The following is a 26,095-nucleotide window of genomic DNA, read 5'->3' as shown; positions in this document are numbered from 1 at the left end:
CTCTAGGTCTTGAAGTCCAAGAGTCCCTTGGGGACCCAGGCTGGTCTTGGAGGTCCAGGAGAGCACGGGCTGCTCCGTGGTTGGACGGAAGTTGGAGCCGGTAAGAGAGGGAACGCCCGGGCCTTTTCTCCTGCACAGCCGCGTTCGTCTCTCCACTTCCTCAAGTCATCAGCTCAGGTCTCCCCGTGTCCCTCCGCTCCCCGTGCGTGTCTCCGGTGCCCCCGAACTTTTCCACCTTAAGCCCCTAGTCCCCGCGGGATTTATTTCCGTGTCTTCTTGTCCCACCCAGTTCTCACATCTTTAGATCATCCTGGCCTGTCTGCCCCCTGTCCCTGTGCTGGTGACTTCCTGCATTGTTTGTCCCCTGCTTTCTTTTCTCTGCCCTCCTCCTCTTCCCCCTTGTGTTTGTGTCTCTGTGCCCTTGAACTCTGCCCCCAGCCCTGGAGCTGCTCGTGTCTGTATCCCTGCTTTGAATTCTCTGTACTTTGTCCCCCGTCCCCTCCCAGGGGTCTCGTTCCTGTGTCCCTGTCTTCCATTCTCTCTTCTCCCCCTCTGTGTCCCTTGTCACTGCCCAAGTGTCTCTTGGCCCCTCTCCATTCCCATGCCTCACTCCTCACAGACTTGTCTGTATTTCTGTACTTTTATGTCCATGATTCTTTACCTCCTTGCACTTCCCATCACCATGGAATCCCTGTATCCCATGTTCTTCTAAGAGAACAGGTCCCTGTATTATTCTGAGTTCTGACATTCTGTATCCCCCTTCCTTCTAAGGCTTCTTATCCTTCCTGTCCCTAAATTCCCCTCTGCTTGTTCCCCTTTTTATACCCTTGCGCTCTCTGGGCCTCAGTTTCCCCATTTCTAAAACGGGAAGATTAAAGTAGATAAGAGATTCCTTCCCCCCTTTTTCATGGTCTTCTTTGGCAATCTGAAGAAGTTAATAGACTCCTCAGAATAATGTTTTAAATATTTGAAGGGAATGCTACATTTCCTGTAGAAGTTATTAGTAATAAAGGTGTATTTATTTTTATTTTCATTGAAGTTCAAAGGCTCCCAAAATCTATCCAGGATTGTGGTTCTGCGACCCCTTCCAACTCACCTCTAAATGTTGCTTGGTTCTCCTGTGATTTCTGTCCTATGTATCCCTAATCCTTAGTGTTCTGATCCCTTTGTGTCTCTGTCCCATTTCTCCCTGTGCTTTTCTGTCTCTGTTTTTATGTGCCCCTTTGTCTCTCTCTGTGCCCCAGATATCCTGTGTCTTTTTATATTTGTAATCTTTTGTGCTTTTCTGTTACCTTGGCCTTCCAGACTTCTGATGCCTGTCTCCATTTCTCTCTTCTTCACATGATTTTTTTCTATGGCTCTTTCCATAAAGAGATGGATCATGAAGGTTGTAGAATGACAATTATTCAGAAGATCTGTGACCAAATCTTGGCTTTAATGCTGTGATCTTAGGGAAGTCACTGTATTTATTTCTCAATTTCCTCATCAATAAAATGGAGCTAATGATATTTAAACTTAATAGAGCAAGGGGAAAATGCTTTGTAACACTTAAATCACTATGGAAATATGAGTATAAGCATCATTAATGTCAACAATAAATATAGATCTCTACACCTTATACAGCTGATCTGTAAGTTAGTTGCCCTTATTATTCCCTGGGATGTCTCATATAATCTGTTTTGCCTGGGTTATCAGCTGCTAGAAGAGCATACACCTCTTACCAAAAGAATTCCATATTGGATCTATATGATTATAGAGAATTGAAAGAGACCCAACAGCTGGTATAGAGCTATTTTACCAGGTGGTATGAACGTTGATCATGGCTATAAGAAGAGAAAGTTTGATAAGTTAGAACTGGCTTCATCCTTTGAAGCTGTTCTACAAAAGAGATAAGAATAATAAGTAGTTCTTCACTTTATAGTTCTGATCACATAGTACTCTGGGGACTTGAATCCTCAGGCAGCCAAAAATTCTGTCATCTGCGGAAATTGGAAATGTTTAATATGAAAGACAGACCCTGGAGATGTCACTGAAGAATTTGGGTAAAATTAAGATGTGGAACTGGTAGTTAGTGACCCACATGGATTTGTTACTAATGTACTTATATAATATTGTATAGTCTAGCTATTTGTGTTGGTGTTGGTTTGCTAAATCACACATTTCATCGGAGTTTTAGGTCAAACCACATTGGACCCAAACTTTGTGTTTCTATTAGTTCCAACACAAGGTTCTCTTCTCACAGTTGGGTTTTTTTAATCTTTTATTTTTTTCCCAATTACATGTATAGACAATTACTTTGAAAAAAAAGTTTTTGATTTCCAAATTCTATACTTCCCTTCCTGTGGAGAAGGTAAATACACTGATATAGGTTATACAATTGCAATTATGTAAAGCATTTTTATATTAATCATTTTGTGCAATGAATTTGAATAAGAAGGACAAAGGAATGAAGTAAAGTGGGAAGGAGGGATGGAGGAAGAAAGGAAAGAAAGGGAAAGAGTGTAATTTGTTCTGTATTCAGAAGACATTAGGTCTTTCTCTGTAGGGCGACAGCATTTTCATCATGGATCCTCTGGAATAGTCTTGGATCAATGTATTGCTGAGAATAACTAAGTCATCCCCTGTTGATTATCATATAACATTATTGTTTCTGTATACCATGTTCTCCTGATTCTGCTCACTTTACTCTGTATCAATTCATGTAAGTCTTTCCAGATTTTTTTGAGATATCCTGTTTGTCATTTCTTATAGCACAATATTACCTTACAATCATATGCCATAACTTGTTGAGGCTTTCCCCAGCTGATGGGCTTAGCCACCACAAAAAGAGCTGTCATAAAGATTTTTGTTCAAATAGGTTTTTTTCTTTACAGTGGATTTTTGGTAAACAGATTTGTACTTTGTAGCAGAATATGTCGTTTGCAACATTTGCAGTACTTTACAAATTTGTATTTACATTGTGCATGGATTACTGTCTTTCATTCAAGTTGTCCAATACTTCAGTATGAGGAAAAGATAACTCTGGGTTCTTGAAACCTGTACCATCAGAATGCAAATCTAGTAGGTTTTTAACAAGCAGAAATGGAAGAGAAAGGATTCTGCAAGAAGGAGATGACCAGAGAAAAGACAAAGAGGGAAAAAATACAAGGTTTGTTTGAATAATGCTAAGTTGTACAGTATAACTTGAGTGTAGGAAATATTTAGTAAAGTGATCTTATATGATGTTGGAAAAATAGAAGGGTACATCACATGGATTATATTGAACGCCAGATGAGTGAGTTTATCTTTTATTCAGCTGGCATTGAATAGCCATGAAAGTTTTTGGAAAAAGGAATGAATGGAATTTTAAAAAGCTTTTGAATAAGAAAAAAAATCAATGTAGCTGGTAGAAGGTAAAATTTCAAATGGAAAAAAAATCTTTGCATTATACGTCTCTGATTAAACATCTTATTATAATCCAAGTTTTATATTATAGGCACACATTTATATATGACCCAAGAATAGGAATAATTCTCAAAGCATTTCAAATACTAATTACCGCATGAAATTTTATTCCAAATAACTAACGATAAGAGAAATGCAAATTAAAACAATCCTTGAGTTTCACCTCATTCATCAGATTGGCAAAGATGACAAAAGAGAGTAATAGTCAACATCAAAGGGGCTAGGGGCTTTGAAACGATAGGCACAATAATAAACGATTGATGTTGTGAATAAAATTTTGGAAAGCAATTTGGAATTATGTGGTAAAAGTGACTAAAATGTCCATACCCTGACCTGGATACTCTATTGTTGGGGGTGTGCCCCAAGAAAGTTTAAAGCAAAGAATAGGCTTTTATATACTGTAGAGTATTCATGACAATTTGTTATGAAACTTTGTGAAGTCAAAGAAATGAAAGCAAAGCAGATGTCCATGGATTGGGGAATGGTTAAACAAATTGTAAAAAAAAAAAAAAAAAAAAAAAAATCTAATTGGATATTATTGCATCTCAAGATATGAGAAATAAAGGGAATCCAGAAAAACAATGGAAATCTGATATGAGCTGATGATGTAAACAGAACTAGGAAAATAAGATGCATATTGCCTCTACAATAATATAATTGGGTAGCACCATAAACTGAAGTTGAATTCTGGGTAATTATACTAATCAATCTTGACTCGGGGAAAAAAAATTTGAGGAAATACATCTTACTCCTTTATTAAAGGAGTAATAGAAGGTAGAATGTTCTGTGAGTATATAATATTGCATACACTGTCAGATCCTATCCATCTGTTATAAGGGAAAGTTCACAAGGTGGTAAAGAAGGTGTTTGTCTAGAAATGAATGGGGAATAAAAATAAAAGGCATCAATTAAATTTATTAAGGAAAGGAATGATTTAGTAGAAGCAGTTATCAAAAAAAAAACTTATTAGAATGGGAAATCTAGGGACAGAGAGAAACCAATTAGACAGTTTTTGCCTATGGCTCTGTGAGAGACTTTTAATGGTAAAATGCATTTATTCTGAAATTAAAATAATGTGCCATCATCTCTCAGAAAGTGAGTTAACAGGCAGCTCAGAATCATAGCAGAGAGCCAAGAAGTAAGACAAAAGAGTCTTTGAGAAGCTGGTGTAGACATAGCAACAATTTTCGAGGTTCTTTTCAAAAGAAAATCTAGAGGCAATGTCAGCTACTCCTATTTCTAGTCAGTTTCTCCCTCCCTTCCCCCTTCCCCCCCCCCCCCAGTATCAGTGCTCTATTACCAAACAAAACTTGATCTTTTAGTTCTTATCCATGCTTAGGACTTGATTGTGTGCGGAGATGGGGGAGATAAATCTGTCAGCCTTCATGCCCATACTGACTCCAGACAGAATGAAAAAGTTCTTATTGTCTTCCCATGTCGAAATGTAAATTGTTTAACTTTATTAAGTTCCATTTCCTATTTATTGTCAAATTATCTATTCAGCTCTGGTCTTGTCATCAAGAATGTTTGAAGATCCTCTATTTCACTGAATATCCATTTTTTCCCCTGAAAGATTTCACTTAATTTTGCTGGATAGGTCATTCTTTTTGTTTATCCTTATTCCTTTGCCCTTCAGAATGTCATATTACAAACCCTCTAGCCTTTTAATGTAGAAGCTGCTAAATTTTGTGTTATCCTATGGATGAATGCTACTTGCATTGTTTCATTCTTGCTATTTACAATATTTCCTCCTTGATCTAGGAGCTTTGAAATTTGGCTATAATATTTCTGGGAGTTTTCATTTTGGAATGTCTTTCTTGAGGTGATTAGTGGATAGTTTCAATTTCTGTTTTATCTTTTGGTTTGAGAATTTCATGGAAGTTTTCCTTGGTAATTCCTTGAAAGATGCTGTCTAGGCTCTTTAAAAAAATTTTTGGCTTTCAAGTAGTTCAATAATTTTAAAATTCTCTCTCCTGGGAAAAGGGATATCCACATGTGCAAAAATGTTTATGGCAGCCCTTTTTGTAGTAGCAAGACACTGGAAACTGAGTGTATGCCCCTTAGTTGGAGAATGGCTGAATAAGTTATGGTATATGAATGTTATGGAATATTATTGTTCTATAAGAAACAATCAGCAGGACAATTTTAGAGAGGTCTTGGAGAGACATGAACTGATGCTAAATGAAATGAGCAGAACCAGGAGATCATTGTACACGACAACAATAATATTATACAATGATCAATTCTGATGAACGTGACTCTTTCCAACAAAAAGATGATTGAGGCCAGTTTCAATGATCTCATGATGAAGAGAGCCGTCTACACCCAGAGAGAGGACTGCAGGAACTGAGTGTAGATCATAATATAATATTCTCACTTTTTTATTGTTGTTTTGTGTTTTGTTTTCTTACTCATTTTCATTCCTTTTTGATCTGATCTTTCTTATGCAGCAAGATAATTGTACAAATATGTTTACATATGTTGGAGCTAACATATATTTTAACATGTATAACATATATTGGATTACTTGCCATCTAGGAGAGGGGGTTGAGGGAAGGAGGGAAAAGATTGGAACACAAGACTATACAAAGATAAATGTTGAAAAATTATCTGTGCATATGTTTTGAAAATAAAAAGCTTTAATAATTTAAAAAAATCTCTCTCCTGGATTTATTTTCCAGGTCAGTTGTTTTTCCAATGAGATATTTCATATTTTCTTCTATTTTTTATTTGTTTGCTTTTGTTTTATTGTTTATTGATTTTTTTCATTGTCATTAGCTTCCATTTTAAGGAATTCTTTTCTTCAGTGAGTCTTTGTATCTCCCTTTCATTGAGCCAATTCTACTTTTTTAAGGAGTTTTTTTTTTTCTTCAGTAAATTTTTGTGCCTCTTTTTCCATTTGGATAATTTTGCTTTTCAAGGTATTCTTTTCCTTATTGGCTTTGTATACCTCTTTTATCATTTGAACTAGTCTGCTTTTTAAGGTGTTATTTTCTTCAGCATTTTTTGTGTCTCCTTTACCAAGGTGTTGACTCTTTTCCCATGATCTTATTCTATCACTCATTTTTTTTTCTAATTTTTCTTCTACTTCTCTTTCTTGATTTTTCAGATTCTTTTTAGACTCTTCCCTGGCCTGAAATCAATTCATAGTTTTCTTGGAGATTTTAAATGTAGGAACTTTGAAGTTGTTATTGTGTTCTGATCTTTCTTGTCACTATAGTAACTTTCTGTGGTAAAAATCTTTTTCTGTTTTCTCATTTTTCCAACCTATCACTTGGCTTTTAACACTTTTGTTAAGATAGGGCTCTGCTTCCAGGGTGAAGGGTATACTGTCCCAAGCTTCAGGAGGTTTTGTAGCTATTTTCAAAGATATTTCTAGGGAGCATTTCCATCTGTGAGCTGAGAGCTCTGAAAGCTATCACTGCTAATTCAACGGCTTTTCATGCTTGTTCCAAGTTTTCTGGGACCGAAGTTGTATTGACAGAGCCTATAATGGACTGTGCTTCCCTCCCAGTTGCAACAGACCTCTTTTGCTGACCTTCTAAATTGTCTTTGGCTTGAAAATTATTTCACTCCATCTTTTTGTAGGGTCTGCTGCTTCAGAAATTATTTTATCGGATTATTTAATGTGTTTAGAGGTGTTTTGGGTGGAGTTTAGTAGAGTCACTGCCTTTTCTCTGCTATCTTGGCTCCATCCCACCTTTTTATTGTTAGAAGAATTCATTTTACTTTAGTAAGAAATACATGTGTATTTTTAAAAATTACTACATACTCATGGAGTGCTACTTATATAATAACTAGCATGAACAATTTTATGGTGCCTCTAGGCTATATCAATTATGAAAGAAGAGACCAGTATGCCTTTATCAGATACCAATTAATAGATCATTGGAGCTACAAGGAACATTATTGTACATCTTTTACAATCTGCCCTGACAAAGAATATCCTCTGCAACATTGATATAAAAATTTGTTGGTTTTCAGTTGTTGTCATGTCTAACTCTTCATGGACTTTACTGTCCAAGGATTTTCTTAGCAATGATATTGGTGTGATTTGTCATTTCCTTTTCTAGTGGATTAAGGTGAACAGAGATTAAGTGACTTTGGGTCATACAACTAATACATGCCTGAGGCCAGTTTTGAACTCAGGTCTTCCTGACTCCAGATCCAAAACTGTACCTACAGAACCCCATCGCTGCCTCAGATAGAAATGAGGACCAGAAAACTTGACTTAGAAAACTAAAAAATGAACACTATCTTTGTTGTATTTTTATTTATCTTGTTAAACATTATCCAATTGCTCTTTAATCTGGTTTACAAACCACTTAGTCTGTACCTCTGTATTACAACAACTGCCAGTGCAATAGTCAGAGGCTGGGTGCCAGATTAATTCCAATTCTGGGATTTCATAGTTATCCATCCTCTGCTTAACCATCCCCTTCGATGGAAAATAGAGGAATATTAAAAAATTGGATATACTTCTACTTTACTAGGGAACATTCCTATTTAAAAGCTAGTCTGTCTTTACACTCTGAACTCATACTAATTGCATTTTAGATTAACTGAAAACTGCTCACTATTATTCATTGTAATCTTATCCTTTTCATTCTTTATGTTTTTTCCTCACATTAACTCCTATGCCTGGAATGGACTCTCTTTATTCCCTTTTATGCCTGTTAAAAGCCCATATGAGTTTTCCCTCTTCTTCCTTACATTTTTCCTGGCATATTTCCTGCCTGGATCTCCTTTCACTTATTACAGTCTACCTGATGTTACTGTTATTTGTGTATTTTTTCATCTGCATGAACATATTTAGTGGTCTCTTAATAAATGGTGAATTTCTAAATATTTTGAAAATGCCTACTCAAGCCATTTTCTTGATAAAGTTTTCTAAGATCATTTTCTCCCTTCCCTAACTGCAAGTAGTGTTTTTCTCCTCATGTGTAGCTTTGTGTTTCTTAGGATTTCATTTTTACACTTAACTACAATTTCAATTCAATTCCACTTAATTTATCAAATATTGATTAGGCATTAATTAATTTGCTATAAAGATAAATATGAGAAGTGCTTGACACTTGACAGAAACTTGAATTTCTGGTAGAAAGAGGGATAAAACTATCCAAATAATTGTAGTGCAAAGGAGATTAAGATTAGTACAAAGAAGAATTTGAGACAGACGTAGAAATCTGAAGTTATTGGAGAAATGGGGGAATATTAGGGAAAGACTTATGAGGAGGTAGCATTTAAATTATACATTTGTAGTAAAAAAGGGGAATTAACAAATGAATATGAAAGTGGGCATTTATTTCAGATAAGGTAATATTAGCAAAGGCTGGGAGAATATGGAAGTCTGCACCAAGGGAGATTATAATCTACTATTTAATTATAATGTAAAACACACACAGGGGAATTAGAATACTAACTCATATAGCTCTTAAGGATAAAGCGTTTAATAACTTTTTATTGATAGAACCCATGCCAGGGTAATTTTTTTTACAGCATTATCCCTCGCATTCACTTCTGTTCCGATTTTTCCCCTCCCTCCCTCCACCCCCTCCCCTAGATGGCAAGCAGTCCTTTACATGTTGAATAGGTTACAGTATATCCTGGATACAATATACGTGTGCAGAACTGAACAGTTTTCTTGTTGCACAGGGAGAATTGAATTCAGAAGGTAGAAATAACCCGGGAAGGAAAACAAAAATGCAAGCAGTTTATATTCATCTCCCAGTGTTCTTTCTTTGGGTGTAGCTGCTTCTGTCCATCTTTGATCTGAATTAACTCTCTTTATCAAAGAGATCTACTAAAAAAAAAAAAAAAAAAAAGGAATGACCAGCAGGATGAATACAGAGAGGACTGGCGAGACTTACATGAACTGATGCTAACTGAAATGAGCAGAACCAGGAGGTCATTATATACCTCAACAATGATACTGTTTGAGGATGTATTCTGATGGAAGTGGATCTCTTCGATAAAGAGATCTAATTCAGTTTCAATTGATCAAAGATGGGCAGAAGCAGCTACACCCAAAGAAAGAACACTGGGAGATGAATATAAACTGCTTGCATTTTTGTTTTTCTTCCCGGGTTATTTCTACCTTCTGAATTCAATTCTCCCTGTGCAACAAGAAAACTGTTCAGTTCTGCACACGTATATTGTATCCAGGATATACTGTAACCTATTCAACATGTAAAGGATTGCTTGCCATCTGGGGGAGGGGGTGGAGGGAGGGAGGGGAAAAATCGGAATAGAAGTGAATGCGAGGGATAATGTTGTAAAAAATTACCCTGGCATGAGTTCTATCAATAAAAAGTTATTAAAAAAAAAAAAAGGATAAAGAGTTTAGAGCCCACTATTGGAGGCCTTGAATGTTAGAGTTACAAGTTTTTTGTTTGATCTAATCAAGTTGGGGAATTACTGCAAGTCTGAGTAAACAATGACACTACCATAACAATACATTCGGAGAATCCTTGTGCAGATATATAGGGCATAAGTCAGAGGAGAGACAAATTAAAAGCAGGAAGACTTTGGGAAATCATTACAATATTCCAAGTAAGAAGAGATGATGGTCTGCATTGTCTTGCTGGCAGCAGCAGGTGGTACATGGGACTGATATTGCAGAGGCCAAAATTAGGGATCATGACTGATGGAGTAAGAAGTATTGCCAGAGGGTTTGGTTTCTGTGACTTGGGAATGGGGACAGTTAGAAAAAATACAGCAGTTAGGATTCTGGAGAACCATTACTTTGCCTCACTTGTACACTTCTCCATGTTTCCCTGTGTGTGTGTGTGTGTGTGTGTGTTTCTTATCAGTGATAAATGATTTGAAGGTAGAGACTATCATTCTTACATTGACATCTTTCCCCCAGGGCTGAGCAGCCCAGTAAATGTTTGTTGAATTTGTTGGCCAAATGTGAATTTGTCTATCTCTTACTTCTAATTCTGCCCTCTGGGGCCAAACAGAACAAATTTGACTCTAACATTTCTTCACCTTTGTGACTTGGATGTCAAGATGCATTGAACAGATATTTAGTAAGCACCTACAACATGCAGAATACTTTGTTGACTGCTAATGGTTATTAAAAGGCTACCTTCAAAGAAGTCTTGTTGAAGGGAATGTTCATTTTTGTTAAAGTATCTATTTTTGTAGTATTCATTTTTGATACTACAAAAATACCAACTTAACAATATTAATTGATTTTTTTCAGAATAATTTCCAAAATGGCACCAGATTCTAAAAGAAATGATTACAATCAAAGCTCTCAGAATGCTCTGTTGCCAGATCTCCCTAAAGGCCCATTATGTATGTATAGAGCAAAATCATCTTTCAATTGGAAGGAACTGTTGCTACTCTTAGATGGAGAAGACATGATCATTTTTAAGGTGAGATATTTATTTGATATTATGTAAAATGTATCAAGCACTTTTTGAACTTGTCACATTGGAATTTATGCATTTAAGAAGATGTTAGACTTTTTAGAGAAAGTAGACTTACTATCTTACATGTATTTAATGCTGTTTTTTTCTTTATAAAAACTCTGAGGAATGAGTCATGCAAGTGTCACTCCCATTTTACAAAAGAGGCAACTGATTAAGAAACTTGCTTAAAGATACCTAAGGAATCAAGTGATAGAACTAAGTTTCAAACTCAGTTCTTTTGACATTAAATCTAATGTTGTTTCATCTATTCCAAAGGAGAATGACGTACTCCTCTACAGTTTGACATATCTCAATTTTAAATCTCCTTTCCAATTCACTATAATTTTTAAATGGTGAGGTTTGAATTATGTCTTTATATAGCCAACTTAGGCAAGCTATTTAGAGATAACAGAACAGAATTTAGAGATCATCAGTTATGACATTTTGCAAATTAATTTTACCTATGTTGAATGAAAGACTATGTTTTTAATAACTGGAGACTCAATTTTTATGGCATTAAAAACCAGAGTAGGGTATTTTGAATATCATTCTGTTTACCAGCATAAGAGTCCTATTGATTGAAAGTAAGACATGTCCTGAACACGAGAGGTGATGTCCTCTGTTCTAGCTAGGCTACATCTGGGATATTGTGGAAGTTCTTGGCCTTGCATTTTTTCAAAAGCATTGACCGACCTAGACAAAAACAAAGGGTACATCTAGCATGGGATCAAGATTTTGAAATAGGAAAATTGAGTGAGAGAACTAAAATTATTTAGCCTAAAGTTGAGAAGACATAGAGAAGATAAGATATAGCTGGCCTCCATTATTTAAAGAACTGCCACCTGGAAGAAGGTCTGGACATGTTTTCCCTGGCCCCAGAGAACAACTGGAAGCAAAGAGTAAGATCTGTGAAGAAGGAAATTTCAGTTCATTTCAAGAAAGATGTTTAGGAATTACAGGGATCAAAAAATAGAATGTTTCCTTAGGAAGTAGTCCTCTACTACTAGAGGTTGCCCTCTAAAAGTAATTTTTGATCATATGAGTGGACAAGATTTTTTATAATGTCTGGGATCCCTTCTATCAGAAAGTTCCTGCAATCCTGTTTTTACCATGTATTTAGTGATCTGACACATTCCTTATTCATGTTTGGCAGACCTATAAGATCCAAAAACATCTTTCATTTTCCTACCAGATCAAAGCGACAGTACTAACAAGTTTCCTACCATATCTGGGTTTATCAAAAATCCCAGACCTAAACAAATGTGAGAGTCAGTAGTCCATGAAAATTGGTTCCTTTGTCTGTGATTTTTTGTCTTTAGTACTGTTGTGTTTTTTTTTTTTCCTATTCAAGAAAAGAATCTTCTCAGCCTTTGAAAATGATCCTCTTTTTGCTCATCACCCTGGAGAAGAATTGCCTATTGAGAAGTATCGTGAACTAAACTTTCTGCGCTGCAAAAGACTGTTTGAATATGACTTTCTTAATATACAAGAGATGATAAAGAATCCACTGAAAATTTTTATGCTGATTAACTGCCTAGGAATGTATGATTGGTCCTTATCTGCCAAATACTTTTTAAATACATATGTAAGTATATATATATTTTTTTTTCCAAGGGGAGAATTTTCCATTTCAAAGAATCATGAAGATCACTGAAATAAAAAAAAAAAAAGAATTGAAAAATATTTTAACATCTAAGCTTTTTTCGTAAATAAAAAAGAAACCTCTCATAGAATTAAAAGCACTACCTTGGATTTTTATGGGCATTTACTTAGGTTCTTATGAAAATATGTTATGGGTACTTTTTGTTGAAGGGAAACCTTTTTTTTTTTTTCTTTTTTGTTTTTTTTGAAAAATAGGGGAAACTATAAAAGAGATTGGGAGGTAGAATTGGTAAATATTGAAACAGAGCTTATGTTTTTAACAGGAAAGACATTTATCCTATTCTTACTATATGCAATCCTGTATCAATGCATTATTAAATTTATATGTACAGCTGCATCAATTAATTACAGTGGTGTGATAATGACAATGATGATATGGTAATAACAGATCTCCATGGCCACTTTTTAGTGAGAGGGCTTTCTGACCTTTGTTGGGGCAGTTCTTGAATGCACTTAAACTTTTCCAGCTGTATAGAACCTTTCAGACTTGTCTTCCACTGATGTAGCTTTGAGAACCCAGAGCAACAAGGAGGTACTAGATTAGAACTTTAACAGAAGAATAATAATCACCATTCATATTTGCAGTTTAGAATGCTTTAAGGTTATAGTGCTTTGTCACAAAATTCCATTAAGGCAGATAGGAGAGCTATTTTGACCTCTATTTTACAGACAAGGAAAATTAAATTGATAATTTAAGGAACTTGTCCCTGGTCACTTAGCTAGTACATGTAGAGATTCTAACCTGTGTTTTCTGATATATCCAGCACTCTTTTCATCCCACCTCTATGAAAGCCATGGTCCTTTTTAGATTTTCCTCTTGGCCTCTTATATTCTTAAATTTTCACAAATGGAAGAAATGAAGATCTACATTATCTTTCTCTTTATGATGGCATAAAAGATTTCATAGAAACAGATGCAAGTCTTCTCATTTCTGATATAACACATTCCATCTTTAAGTTGTTTTATTAATTTTTCTCCCTACCCACTTATGATCATTTTCAGGTTTTAAAAATTCAATTTGGATTCTTTCTTACAAATCAACTTCTTTCGGTCAAAAATAACTTTTTATTACTAATATATTCTCAGTATTACAGTTCTTAATGTAAAAATCATAAGAATGGTAGGATCATAGGATTTTAGAGATGGAAAAAATGCAGGTCTAATCATCTTATCCAATCTTCTCATTTTACATACGAGGAAGCTAAGGCCCAAGGAACAGAAAAGACTTGTCAGGAATCATATAAGATAGTCTGTGGTAGAGGTGGGATACAGTTCAACAATTACATGGTTAATTATCAGTATTATATTTTCAGGTTTTTGCTTCTACAATTCAGAATTCTGGGTCCCAAAGACATATGCATTTTATTCAGAAAACCTTAAACATGGAGGTAAGTTTAAACATAAGTGACAGCTTAATTCATTTTCTTTTGTTTTTTTGTTTCACTGAAAATTCTAAAAGAGGGAAGAAAAAATAGATGAAAGTCTTTAGGAAGGATGATAAGCATGTTATAGCAGTGAATGGTTAGCTCTTTCTGCCATTTCGATTTTCTTATTTTAGGCCTCAAGCTACTTTGCTCTAAATGGGTAAAATTCTAGTATTCTCTGAGCAAGCAAGTACTCAGTTACTATTCTGGGAATGTTATCATAACACACAGTGGAAGAGAAACCTAAAATTTCCTCCTTCTTCTATTGGGCTCAGAAACAATTGTGATATATCCACAGTGTGAATTCCCTTCCTCCAATACACATTCTAACCTATGGTCTTCCTGGCTTCAAGTATGGTCTTCTAGCCACTCTGCAACATTTTTGTTGTGTTCAGAACACCTCTCTTTAATTGCCAATTTATTCCAGAGAGATTGGGTATCAGTATTTTTAGCAGCCTCAGGCTGACCAGTAAAGTAACATGTATCAATGCTCCTTGGAATACAATTTCATTCCAGGGAAAGAATTTAGATGAATTACAAGTTAGTTGTGCTGGTATGGTTTTTGAACTTGTGACAGATATTCTAAGAGAAAGAGAAAATGATAGATTTTCTCCATATTTGATAAGAGCCATCTAATCAATTCCTACTGTGTCCTTCAAGGACCCATTCAAATGGCATCTTTCTCTAATTATTCCGACTCCAAAAAGCTGCAAGAATTTTTTTTCCTCTGACTGAAGGAGGGCTTTATATTTCTTTTATGCCATTTTAACACTATATATATTTTACTGCAGTTATTTGTGTCCATGCCTTACTTCTGCTATTAGATTATAACCTCCAGGAAGCAAAACCCCTATCTCTTATTTATATCCCCACTATGGGGCAGAGACTTGAAAATAATAAGAGCACAATATCTTTTTTTTGTATTGAACTGAGATGAGAAGGACATATGGTCATTCTTCATTGACTTTGTGATTGAATATTTAGATTTTTGGATGTTTTGCTCTGACTGAAGTGAGTCACGGGAGCAATACCAAGGCTATTCGGACAACTGCCCAATATGATCCCACCACTCAGGTTAGTTGTCTCTAATCATGGATCTTTAGGTTTATAATATAAAAATGTCTAGTGTTATTAATTTAAAGCTTTCAAGGTCAAAATTATGTTAATTTTCATTAATAAATGTACTTGCAAATGTTTTCATGCAGCATGAAGAGATATAATATGTTTGCTCACAAGTACCTATATTTTTGAGGGAATTTGTAGTTGGGGCATACATGTGTGGGGAGAACAAGAAGAAAATGTATTGATCTCCTACCCAATTATCTTTTGAAGTATCCAATAGCAGTATCAAAGAGTTTAGTGCAGAAGAAAGAAACAAAGTGTACTACTCATTGGATCATGAGGTGCCCTCCATCCTGGAAATGGACGACTCCAGAAACCTATGCATCTTAATTTCCTTTGACTTTGCTTTGAGTAGATTCTGTGTGGAGGCAGTATCCGTGCAGCAAGGCTGCTTTTCAGGTAGTCCCCATGATCTCTCTCTGCCCAGGACACTCCAAAGAGCTTGAGAGATTCTTTTGGTCAGTGATTGGCACAGGATGACCTTGTGTATTTGTGCTGTGATGGCAGGTCTCTCTCTTTCTTCTACTGGTCATTAAAGGTGGCTCAGAATGTTGAATTTTACATGGAAGTCTGCTAACTTGGTACTGCTGACTGGATGCTCTGATATCCCTGGGCCAGTCTGGCCACTAATCTCCCTAAATGATGAGTCCACCAGAGGAGCTGACTCTAGAACACACAGATGAAAGCATCTTCAATGTTCCCCACCAGTGCCATGTAATTAGCTGGACCAAGGCTAACGATGCAGATATCTGAGTCTGTTCTTCGCACAGTCACTGTTCCCCAAGTCACTCAATTTGGATACTCAGTGACAACTTCCTACAAATATTCACTTGCAGTCACCATCTTCCGAGGAAGTTCTCCCAAATGCTGACATAGACAATCCGTAAAGAGAGAGCCAGTAATGGACAAGACTTGTCTTTAGGAGTTTTACATGCAGTCCTTGCCCACTAAGCTGATGCTACAGACAGAGCTTCTCCCTTGCTCAAACGGCTCCGAGCTGCAGGCAGCACACTCCCGCCACTAAAATCAGATCCTGACCCGAGTCAGGGTCTGACAGGGCCACCGTGTCAGAACCCCGGAACCCCCACAGAACAGGGAGTTGCCAGTGTGTGCTTTTGCACAAAACCCATTTCTCCTAAGAGCCCAATTTAGGGCAATGCTGGTACCACCTGAGGATGACCACCTCAGCTTTGAATCCATCTCCATAATGTGACCCTTTCTCTGAAATAGGAATTTTTGTTTAATATTGAGAAAACTCAGTCACCAACCTCTGATTATTTTTATCATTAATTAATGTTCTGAGGTAGCAGTGTACAATGATAGACAGATATATTATCATTGAGCTTCTAATAACCAGTTCTTGGCTGTTGCTTCAAGGAGAGTAATCACTTTCCTGACCCTGACTCTGGGATTTTAGGGAGCTGACAGCAGGTTGCCGAATTGCATTCCCCCTCTATTTCCATTGATAGATTTAAAGCTGTCATCATGGGTTTACCTACCCATGTCTTCAGGTGCTTTTCTTTTGAGTTTGTACAATCTAATATATACTAGTATCCAACATGAATTTTTACAAAAACTAGTTGTCTCTAATCTATGTCTGTAAAACTTTGAACTGTCACAAGGGATTTCTTGAGCTATTTTATCATTTTTATTTCTAAACTATGCTTAATATTAAAGGATAAGATTGTATCACTGACAAAGATATTTCAGATAAAACCAGTCAGAATGCTGCTTCTGGGCAATGTGACATCACCAGACACATTTGCAGAAAATGTATGTTAGCAAGGGGTCCAAATAGAATTATTGTCTATAGCATTATTTCTGAAAAGACAACACAGCAGCAGGTTAACATTCAAGATTATACTTATAAGAAGACCTTTCAATATGTAGTTTACAGGAATTCATTTTTCTTTAAGCATGGAAACTGCCAGTAGCACTCTTAGTGGCTATGTTCTCTCAATCCACATAGATCCAAACTTCTCTGTGCCTTAGTAAGTGGTCTTTGTGAGTTGCTGCAGCTAAAAAAAAAAAAAGGATTCATGCTTTATGCCAAATTTATCTGGGCTAGTGCTTAGGTAACAGAGTAGAGCATGTAACTGGGTCTGTATTTGAAGCTTCTAGTGAGCCTATACAAAGTCCAAGTCCATTGTCATAACCTTCATGAACCCAAGGTCTTTTCCACAACAAGACTTTTTCAAGGCCAGGGCTATATTATTGATAAGACTAATGGCCCCAAATGTGTGCTTTTATACAGATTATCATAAACATATTGTCATTTAAAACTTTGCAAAAAAAGTATTATTAGGTTATTTGACTTAATCACTAAAACATTGTGAAATAGTACATTAAAATTCCCCTGACAATATATGCTTAGTTTCCTTACTAGACCTTTTTGTACTGCGTAGGAATTCATCATCAATTCTCCTGATTTTGAAGCTTCTAAATTTTGGATTGGTAATATGGGAAAGAATGCCACTCATGCAGTAGTATATGCCCAGTTATATACCCCAGGAGGCCAGTGCCATGGATTACATTCTTTTGTTGTACAGGTAAAAAGTATTGTTTACATTTTTCTGATTTTATTTTTTTCAGTGAACAAAAATCTTTTTCTCCCTCCTGTCTTTCCCATCTCCGCCATCTTAGGGGGAAAACAAAGAAAGAAAGAAAGCAAAAAAAAAGTCACCCTTGTGACTTGCAAAGGTTAAGAGAACTACATAGAATTATATAACTGGTAAGTACAAATTCAAGAGAAATTAATTACCCTCAATGGCTATATCCAAAAATATGTCAATACGCTCCCTGAGTTTTTGTCAAGAAATGGGCAGCAGGCTTCATCATCAGTTCTTTTGAATCACAGTTAATCATTCTCTCAATTAGAGCCCTTAATTCTTTTTTAAGTTGTAATTCTTTTGAAGTTGTATAAATTCTGCTTGTTTCATTTTGTATTAATTCATACAAGGCTTTCTAGATTTCTCTGAACTGAACCATTAATTCCATTACTTTCCATTTTGTTCATATGCAATTAATTTGTTCAGCCATTTTCAATTTGACATGTGCTCCTTAGGTTCTTTGACACAACAGAAAGAATTGTTATAAATATTTTTATACAAATGGTTCTATTCCTCTTTCTTGCTCTATTTGTGATATAGCTCTAGTAATAGTATCACTAATCAAAATGTATATATGTAGTTTAGTAACTTTTGAGAAAACATATTCATTACTTATTTATTTTTAATATTCATTTAAACATTTTTAAGTTCCAAATTCTTCCCCTAATCCCATGTTGTTAAAAAAAAAAGCAAAAAGAATAAAGTGAAAAATGATGTTTCAACTTGCATTTAGACTTCATCAGTTCTCTCTCTGGAGGTGAGATAGATAATATTTTTCATTATACATCCTTTGGAATTGTATTAGATCATCACTATATTGATCAGAGCATTTAAGTATTTCACAGCTGATAGTCTTTACAATATTGCTATTACTTGTGCACAATGTTTTCCTGGTTCAACTCATTTTACTTTGCATAAGTTCATATATGTTTTTCCAGATTTTTCGGAAAACCAACAGGCTTATCATTTTTTATAGTATAACAGTATTGCATCACCAGCTTAGTGACTTTTGGGGTATTATAATTGTTTAAACCAATTTATAGATCCTGTTTTCCCACAAATCCTCCAGCATTTTTCATTTTTCTTCTTTTGTCCATTCTGTCAGTTTCATGACCATGAATTAGAACCTCAGAGTTGTTTTAATTCACATTTTTCTAATTATTTATGATAGGGAACATTTTTTTGGTGACATTTGAGAACTTGGATTTTTTTTCCCTAAAGACTTCTTGTTCATACCCTTTTACTTTTCGTTTTTAGGCATTTCTCTAATTTTAGAAAACCATAGACTTTCAGAGCTGGAAGGTATTCTAATTTCTAAGATTATATCTCATCTACCTAGTGTTGTGGTTTCAGAATATTCACATCTGTAATTCATTTGATTTTAACTTTGAGGTAAGTATGAAAAGTATTTTAAAAGTATTTTTAAAAGTACTCCCCATTTTACATTACATTTACAGTAATGAAATTTAGGCTCAGAAAGGTCTCAAGATTACATAATTGGTGAGTAGCAAATTTATAATTTGAACTTTTTCCAACAAGTATTTATTACCTATTATGAACTGAAGGCATCCATCATCTTATGATCCTAGTGTCTCTCCTCTCAACGTTCCAATTTATCAATATTCTTCTGAACCTGTGGTACCCAGAACTGAACATAGTATTTCAAATGAGATCTGATAAAGACAGAATATGGTGGTACTGTTCCTTCCTTCTTCCTTTAAGCTAGGCCTTTCAATTCAGTCCAAGATCTAATTAGCATTTTTGGCTGCCAAATTACCCTGCTGATTCATATTGAGCTTGCAGTTCACTAAATCTCTCCACATCTTTTTCAGAATAACTCCTACTAACTATGCCTCCCCCATTTTTGGTCCCCAATTTCAAGACTTGAAATTTTCCTATTTATTTCATCATATTAGATTAAAGCCATTTCTCAAGCCCACACAAAGGCTTTTGGAGCCTGACTCTTAAACCATTGCATCAGCTCTGTATCATCTGAAAGTCTGAACATACCATCTATAATCGTTATTTAAGTCAGTAATAGAACTGTTAAACAGCATGCATTCACTCACAGTTATTTGGGGTACTTCCCTAGAGACCTGCTATATTGACATTCCACCACTAACATTTAACTACTCCTTGAGCCTGGCCATTCAACTAATTCTGTATCCATTTGGTTGTATTATCATTTTATCTATACATCTACATATTCTCCACAAGAATAGTATGAAATATTTTATTAAAAGCTTTGGTAAATTTAGGTAAACTAAACCACAAAATTCCCCTCCTCTATTAGCATTCCCCTCCTTACAATTCTAGACAAAAAAGGAAGTAAAATTCATCTGACATAACATGATTTTGATGAAAAACCATGTGGATTTTTGTCACTCACCACTTCTTTATCTAAGTATTTGCTAGTCATCTCTTTAATACTCCATTCTAGACATGTAGAAAAGGGATTCCAGGATAGGAAAAAGTGTAAAGTTAGACTTCAGGGTTGAAACTGAAGGGAAGAAAGGAGAAACCTAAGGAGGACTAGGGGACCAGAACAGAGAGAGGTGAGAGGATGGATAGAAAGTCAAAGAAGGGTGTGATGAGAGGTACATGGAATGCTAGGAAGTTATGATTAGAGAAATAAATGTTAGAATTCTGAATCATGCAGGTATTAAGTTGCCAGTGATTGTTACATCTAAGACATGACTGTGGCTGAAGCGGAATGAGAGTATCAATAGGTCATGAGAGTTGAAAAGGTAAATGCCGTGTCGGGTAAGGATAGTTTGGGAGAATCAGAATTTATATTGAATTATGACAGCAGGGGCTATGGTATGGAGACCAACCTGATGGCCTATAAATAACTACCTAAGACATTAAAGGAGGGGAGCTTACTAGTGATGATGGCAAATAAATAGTCTTTCAATGAATTCCATCTGCTTAAGTATGTTCAGGCTGAAGGAATACTGGTGGGAAAGGGGAGATCAATAGAGCATATTAAAAACAAGAGAATGTAAAATTTCAGATTATTTGGTCTAGCCCCTTCAATTTGCAATAACTTTGCATTGAACTGACATTTTTCTTCTCATTGTTGCTTTTCAAGTACCCATGATTTTTTTCCTGAGTTGCTTTCATGGTAGAAATAAATCACCATTGGATTTTCTAGTTATTAATTTGCCTCTTTTTTTTCCCCTAACCTGAGCTCCAGATATCATTTCTTCTCTTCAATTATGTTTGAAGAGATCAGTCATATCAATATTTTTACAGAGAATATTAAATTCTAATTATATCTAAAGCCTTTATAGCCAGAATTTTAAACACACTATAGGTTAAGTTTAAATAATTTAAATCAATTACATTTTAATATTAATTTTTAAAAAGTTAAAAATAATTTGCTGAGAGAACTGAATCTTTACACCCACTTATAAATGTATTTATATTTATCTTTTAGGCTTATTGAAAGTCTATTTATCAAGAACTATTTGTAGAATATTTGCAGAAAGAAACTTAAGATTTAAATGTATAATTCAAAATCCTTCCCCCCCATATAAAAATAATGACCATATTTCAAATCATGGAAAAGCTTTTTCTTTATCTACTAAATCATCAATCAATAAGTACCTATTGATTTCTATCTGCTAGTTATATACATTTACTTTAGATATATATACACACACACACACATATATGTATATATATATATATATATATATATATATACACACACAGAGAGAGAGAGAGAGAGAGAGAGAGAGAGAGAGAGAGAGAGAGAGAGAGAGAGAGACTTTAGTTTTTGCTTGATTATAACATTTCTCATTGCTTTTTATGGGCATAAATAGATACGAGATCCAAAGACACTTCTTCCCATGCCAGGAATCATGGTCGGTGACATTGGAAAGAAACTCGGACAGAATGGTTTGGACAATGGGTAAGTGAGTATATCCCACTGGAGAAGTACGGTTTGGTCCAGTTTGGAATCATTTTTTTAAAAATCACTCACAAATTAGATTCATACTAAAAACCTAAGGATCGCCTCTCTGTACCCCGCAAGCAAAACGAAAGAAAACAAAACTGAGACCCAGAGAGGAGAGGGCACTTGGTCAAAGTCCCACTGAGACTTGTAGGCAGAGGCAGGACTAGAATTCAGTTCTTGTGGTTCCCGATTTCATCAGTGTGCAGAGAGTGCTGGGCCTGGGTCAAAGCCCAGTTTCTTTTCTGAGACTTGCTTTCCTCGTGTGTAATGTGGACACAGCCATCATGTGCGTAAAGCTGACAGTGCTCTCTCAGCGCCGTGTGGAACTCGAGACATGGGGGCTGAGCTTAGAAGGAATCTCACGATTCCAGGACATGTGAGGTGAGCAGGGATTGCGTTCCAAGGGCGGGAGACAGTTCGTGCACAGAATTCAGAGCCTTGAGATAGAATTTAGAAATGGGGGCCCTGCTAAGAGTCAGTGTCTACATCACACATGGCATGAGTAGTGCAGAAAAAGGGGGGAGGTTTGACTAGCAGAATAAGCACAGTTTGTCACATCAAGAATATGTCGAGTCCACAAGCATTTTGTTAAATATCTCTTGTACGCCAGGCACAAGTCCAAGCCCTAGAGCTTCAAAGAGAGACAGAAATAGTCCTTAAAATCAAGGCGCTCACAGTCTAATGGAGAAGATGACGTTCAGACAACTGTGTGTAGAAAAGATGTATACAGGGGCAGCTAGGTGGTGCAATGGTTAGAGCCACCAGCCTGGAGCCAGGAGGACCTGAGTTCAACTGTAGCCTCTGACACTTGACCCTTATTAGCTGTGTGAGCCTGGGCAAGTCACTTAACCCCAATTGCCTTGCCAAAAAAAAAAAAACTAACTAAAAAACTAAAAAGGAAAAAATATATATATTCAAAGGATTTATTGGATATAGTCTCAGAGGGAGATACTTGCAGAAGGTAGGATTTTGGCTGAGACTTGAAGGAAGCCAGGAGGCAGAAATAAGGAACGAGAGCATTTCAAAATGAGAGGTCAGCCAATGAGCAGATAGATAGTCTTGTCCAAGGAATAACAGCAAGGATGCCCTTGTCACTGAATTGTAGACTACATGGAAGAGAGCAAGGGGTGAGAAGACTTGGACAGGTAAAAAAGGGCCACGTGATGAAGCTTTGAAAAACCAAATGAAGGATTGTATATTTGACCCTGAAAGGAAAAGGGAGCTATTGGAGTTTGTGGAATGGGGCTGGGGAGGAGGCGAGTAGTCAGAGTTGTAGTTGAGGAAGGTTCATTTGACCCCTGTCTAAAAGAGAAATGGGGAGACTCGAGGCAGGGAGGCCAGCCAGAAGTATGTGCTCTCTTCGAGTTCTCCCTTTATACGCAGTCTGTTAAAACCCAGGAAATACTTCTCCATTCCCTTCTGGGTCATCTAGGCAACGGACATTCTTCATTTATTTATTTTTTCCTATGTGGGTCGGTGGGAAGCATATAAAAAAGAAGACTTTTGAGTCAGTGCATTGAGGAGTAAGAAATGAATTGTCTCGGACTTCCCTGGTGTCCTGATGATGTCCAGAGAAAGTGAGATAGGCCCACAGCTTATGGGCGGACTCTGTGGTGAGGAGAACGGCCACACTGATAGGACCACGTCCATTTGAGTCTTCATGTGCTACCTTTTCACCGGAATCAATATGTAACAATCCAGGTTCACAGGTCAGAAAAATTAGGGGGTGATTCAGTGCTTGGGGTATTGGCACATTGATGGCACAACAGGGTCCCCTGAGCAGCAGCTTCCCCCGTGAAGTCTGATGGAAGTTACCATAATTTATGCGCCACATTCAGTAATCGCTCTCTCTTTTATGAAGAACTGAAGGGCCTCATCATGTATGTCAGTGATTGTGGGGGGTCTGGAAGGCCATGTTTGGGGGCACAGAAAGGTTCCAAGCTTGAAGACAGGCAGACCCACAAAGCTCAGTGCAGGGAAGGTCCTCCCCTGCCTGAAGGCTGGCGACTAGCTAAGGAGCTGTTTCAGTCTCAGTAACTTCAGAAGACAGTCTGCTTGAATAGAAAGGGATTAAAATCTGCACTGGGGGAAGGAATCCCCGGGAGCCTCCTAGTGAGTAGCCATCGTGCAAAGTGATTTGCCTCTTTCCTTTGCTTGTCCGCCAAAGCCGCTACCTGGCCTGGGACAGGGGCCAAGGAAAGGTGATTCCTTTCTTCAGCACTCCCAGGGCCCTGGTTCTACAGCTGTCATTGAGCCTGTAAACTAGAGACAAGAAAGGCTTGATGCTGAGGCACAAAATACTGGTTCTTTTTCTTTTCTTTTTACTATTTAACAAGCATTTTATTTTCTTTCCCACTGCCTCTGGGGGAAAAAAAAGAAGAAAAATAAAACTCTTATAACAAATATGTGTAAATGAGCAAAACAAATTCCCATGCTGGCCATGTCCAGAAGTGTATGTTCACTGAATGTACCTTTTGTCTGTCAGGAGGTGGGCAGCATGTTTCATCATTGGATGATAGGCATTGGTCACTACACTATGCAGCGTTCTTAAATCTTTCAACTGGTTTTCAGATACAATCATATTGTTATTGAACACATTGTTCTCTTTGTTCCGCTCACTGTACTTCATAAAATACTTTTTCCAAATTAGGTTTAAGGTTCTCTGACATTAATAATGTGCAAATGCTTTTTTTCCTATATTTAAATTTTGTTTATTGTTTTTAAATGGCCTTCCAGCTTTTCATTATTTCAAAGTTATAGATACCAAGTAGTTGTGAGACCCCGGGAAGTCACATAACCTCTTTGAGCCTGTTTTTTCTACTGTAAAAAAAGGGATCATGATAGCACTTGTGTCCCTTCCAGGGTTGTTGTAAGAATCAAGGAAGATGGCATATATGAAGCACTCTGTAAACCTAAATGCTATATATGTTAGCTATCATTATTGTTATCATCACCATTCAGAAGTTGGCCCCCTCATCTGAAGTAAACCGCTCCAGGGGTCTTCGATTTCATTGTACTCCCACTCTAAACAGATCACAGCCCTTTTTACTGCTTAGTAAACATTCTTTTTGAGTTGCTGTGATGAAAAAAAATGTCACGGATAATCCTTCCTTCTGGTGATGAACCTGTCCGAACTAAGCTAATTTGGTTTACAGGCAATCGACATAGTTGTTGGGCCTGACCTAGGCCTGTCCAGTTGGATCAGATCTGCCAAAGATAATGCTCTGCTGAAATAGAATTTAAAAAAAGAGAGCATTTCTACTCCATGAAAAACTACTGGGAGGAGACTGTAGCAAAAGATAAGAAATTAAGAAAACTTAATGGGTTCTTATTTCTGTAATCAGTTTTAGAACACAGATTTTAGTCAGAAGGAACCTCACTTTACAGAGAAGAAAGCTGAAGAGGTAGAGAGTGATTTCCTTTGGACAGTTAGATATTGGCAGAGCCAAGACTGGAAATCATATTTCCTGACTTTTAAACTGGTGCCTTTTCTATCATACTATATATTGCCTCTATTTGCTTTCCTATTTAAGAAATCACCATTGTGTATTCTTCATTAAAAACATTCAGCTTGGTTCTACCATTGGTCCCTTAAACTGTCTTGCTTGGTGACTGTTTTCTGTGATTATAATCCACAAAACCTCTAAATAAGACTACCTAAAGTCAGTTGACTTTCCATTTATTCAAGTAACAACAAATAACATTCATTCTATTAATAAAATTCATTTACATAAGAACAGTTAATTGTATTGCTGTAGAGCATTCAGGTTTCTCATGCTTTTTTCCTCCCAATAACCCAGAGAGCTAGACAGTAAGTAGTATAATTTCCCATTTTACAAATGTGGTTCAGAGAGATTATATGACTTATATCCATGGTCACATGGCTAGTTAAGCGACAGTAAGAACTCAAAGCTAGACTTGCTGGTTCCAAAGTCAGGGCTCTTTTCTCTATTGTTATTAGTTATTGAAATAAATTATACAAGATACTGAGAGAAATATGAAGTTAAATAAGATATAAGCCCTGCTCTCCAGAAGATCCTTTTCAAGAGATCTTTTGGGCCAGATTTCTTGTTGTCTATTGACAATGCATTAGAGGAAGTTTGCTGTTTTTCTTCTTGGAATAAGGAACAAGGTAAAATTAATGTATGTGTTGAAGTAAAGAATCACTCAATTCTTTCAGTGTCGTCATCCTTGTGGCTCCTCATAATGAGATTTCTGTCTTTATTTCCCTTTGAGGCCTTTTTCAATAGTACAAAGTTCTCTTTCCCTGCTTCTCCCTCTACTCTGCCCAAATGACTTGTCTGGAACAACGCCAAGGTTCTTTTGTCTCCTGTTTCTCCCCCATGTAGGAGAGTAGGGTGGAAAGAACCTTGGACTTGTAATTATGGTATCATTCTTTATTTACTATTGTCTGTGGAAACTCTGCCAAATCATGTTTTTTCTCTGAACTTTGAT

General features: G+C 36.4%; 1 protein-coding gene across 1 annotated transcript in view; it reads left to right on the top strand.

Annotated features, from left to right (window-relative positions):
- The first annotated feature begins 9,691 nt into the window (after nt 1–9,691).
- The window catches only part of ACOX3 (acyl-CoA oxidase 3, pristanoyl), an 85,310-nt gene continuing 68,906 nt past the window's right edge, over nt 9,692–26,095 (top strand). The window contains exons 1-6 of the mRNA XM_051966738.1: nt 9,692–10,826; nt 12,214–12,447; nt 13,838–13,912; nt 14,933–15,022; nt 17,476–17,619; nt 21,507–21,596. Coding sequence (XP_051822698.1) covers nt 10,665–10,826; nt 12,214–12,447; nt 13,838–13,912; nt 14,933–15,022; nt 17,476–17,619; nt 21,507–21,596 — 795 coding nt within the window. The 5' untranslated portion in view covers nt 9,692–10,664. The remainder of the gene's footprint in view (nt 10,827–12,213; nt 12,448–13,837; nt 13,913–14,932; nt 15,023–17,475; nt 17,620–21,506; nt 21,597–26,095) is intronic.

Source organism: Antechinus flavipes, chromosome 6 (assembly GCF_016432865.1).
Source record: "Antechinus flavipes isolate AdamAnt ecotype Samford, QLD, Australia chromosome 6, AdamAnt_v2, whole genome shotgun sequence".
In the NCBI taxonomy this organism is placed as follows: domain Eukaryota; kingdom Metazoa; phylum Chordata; class Mammalia; order Dasyuromorphia; family Dasyuridae; genus Antechinus; species Antechinus flavipes.
The sequence above is the reverse complement of the archived record's forward strand: the minus strand, read 5'-3'. Positions and strand labels throughout refer to the sequence as shown.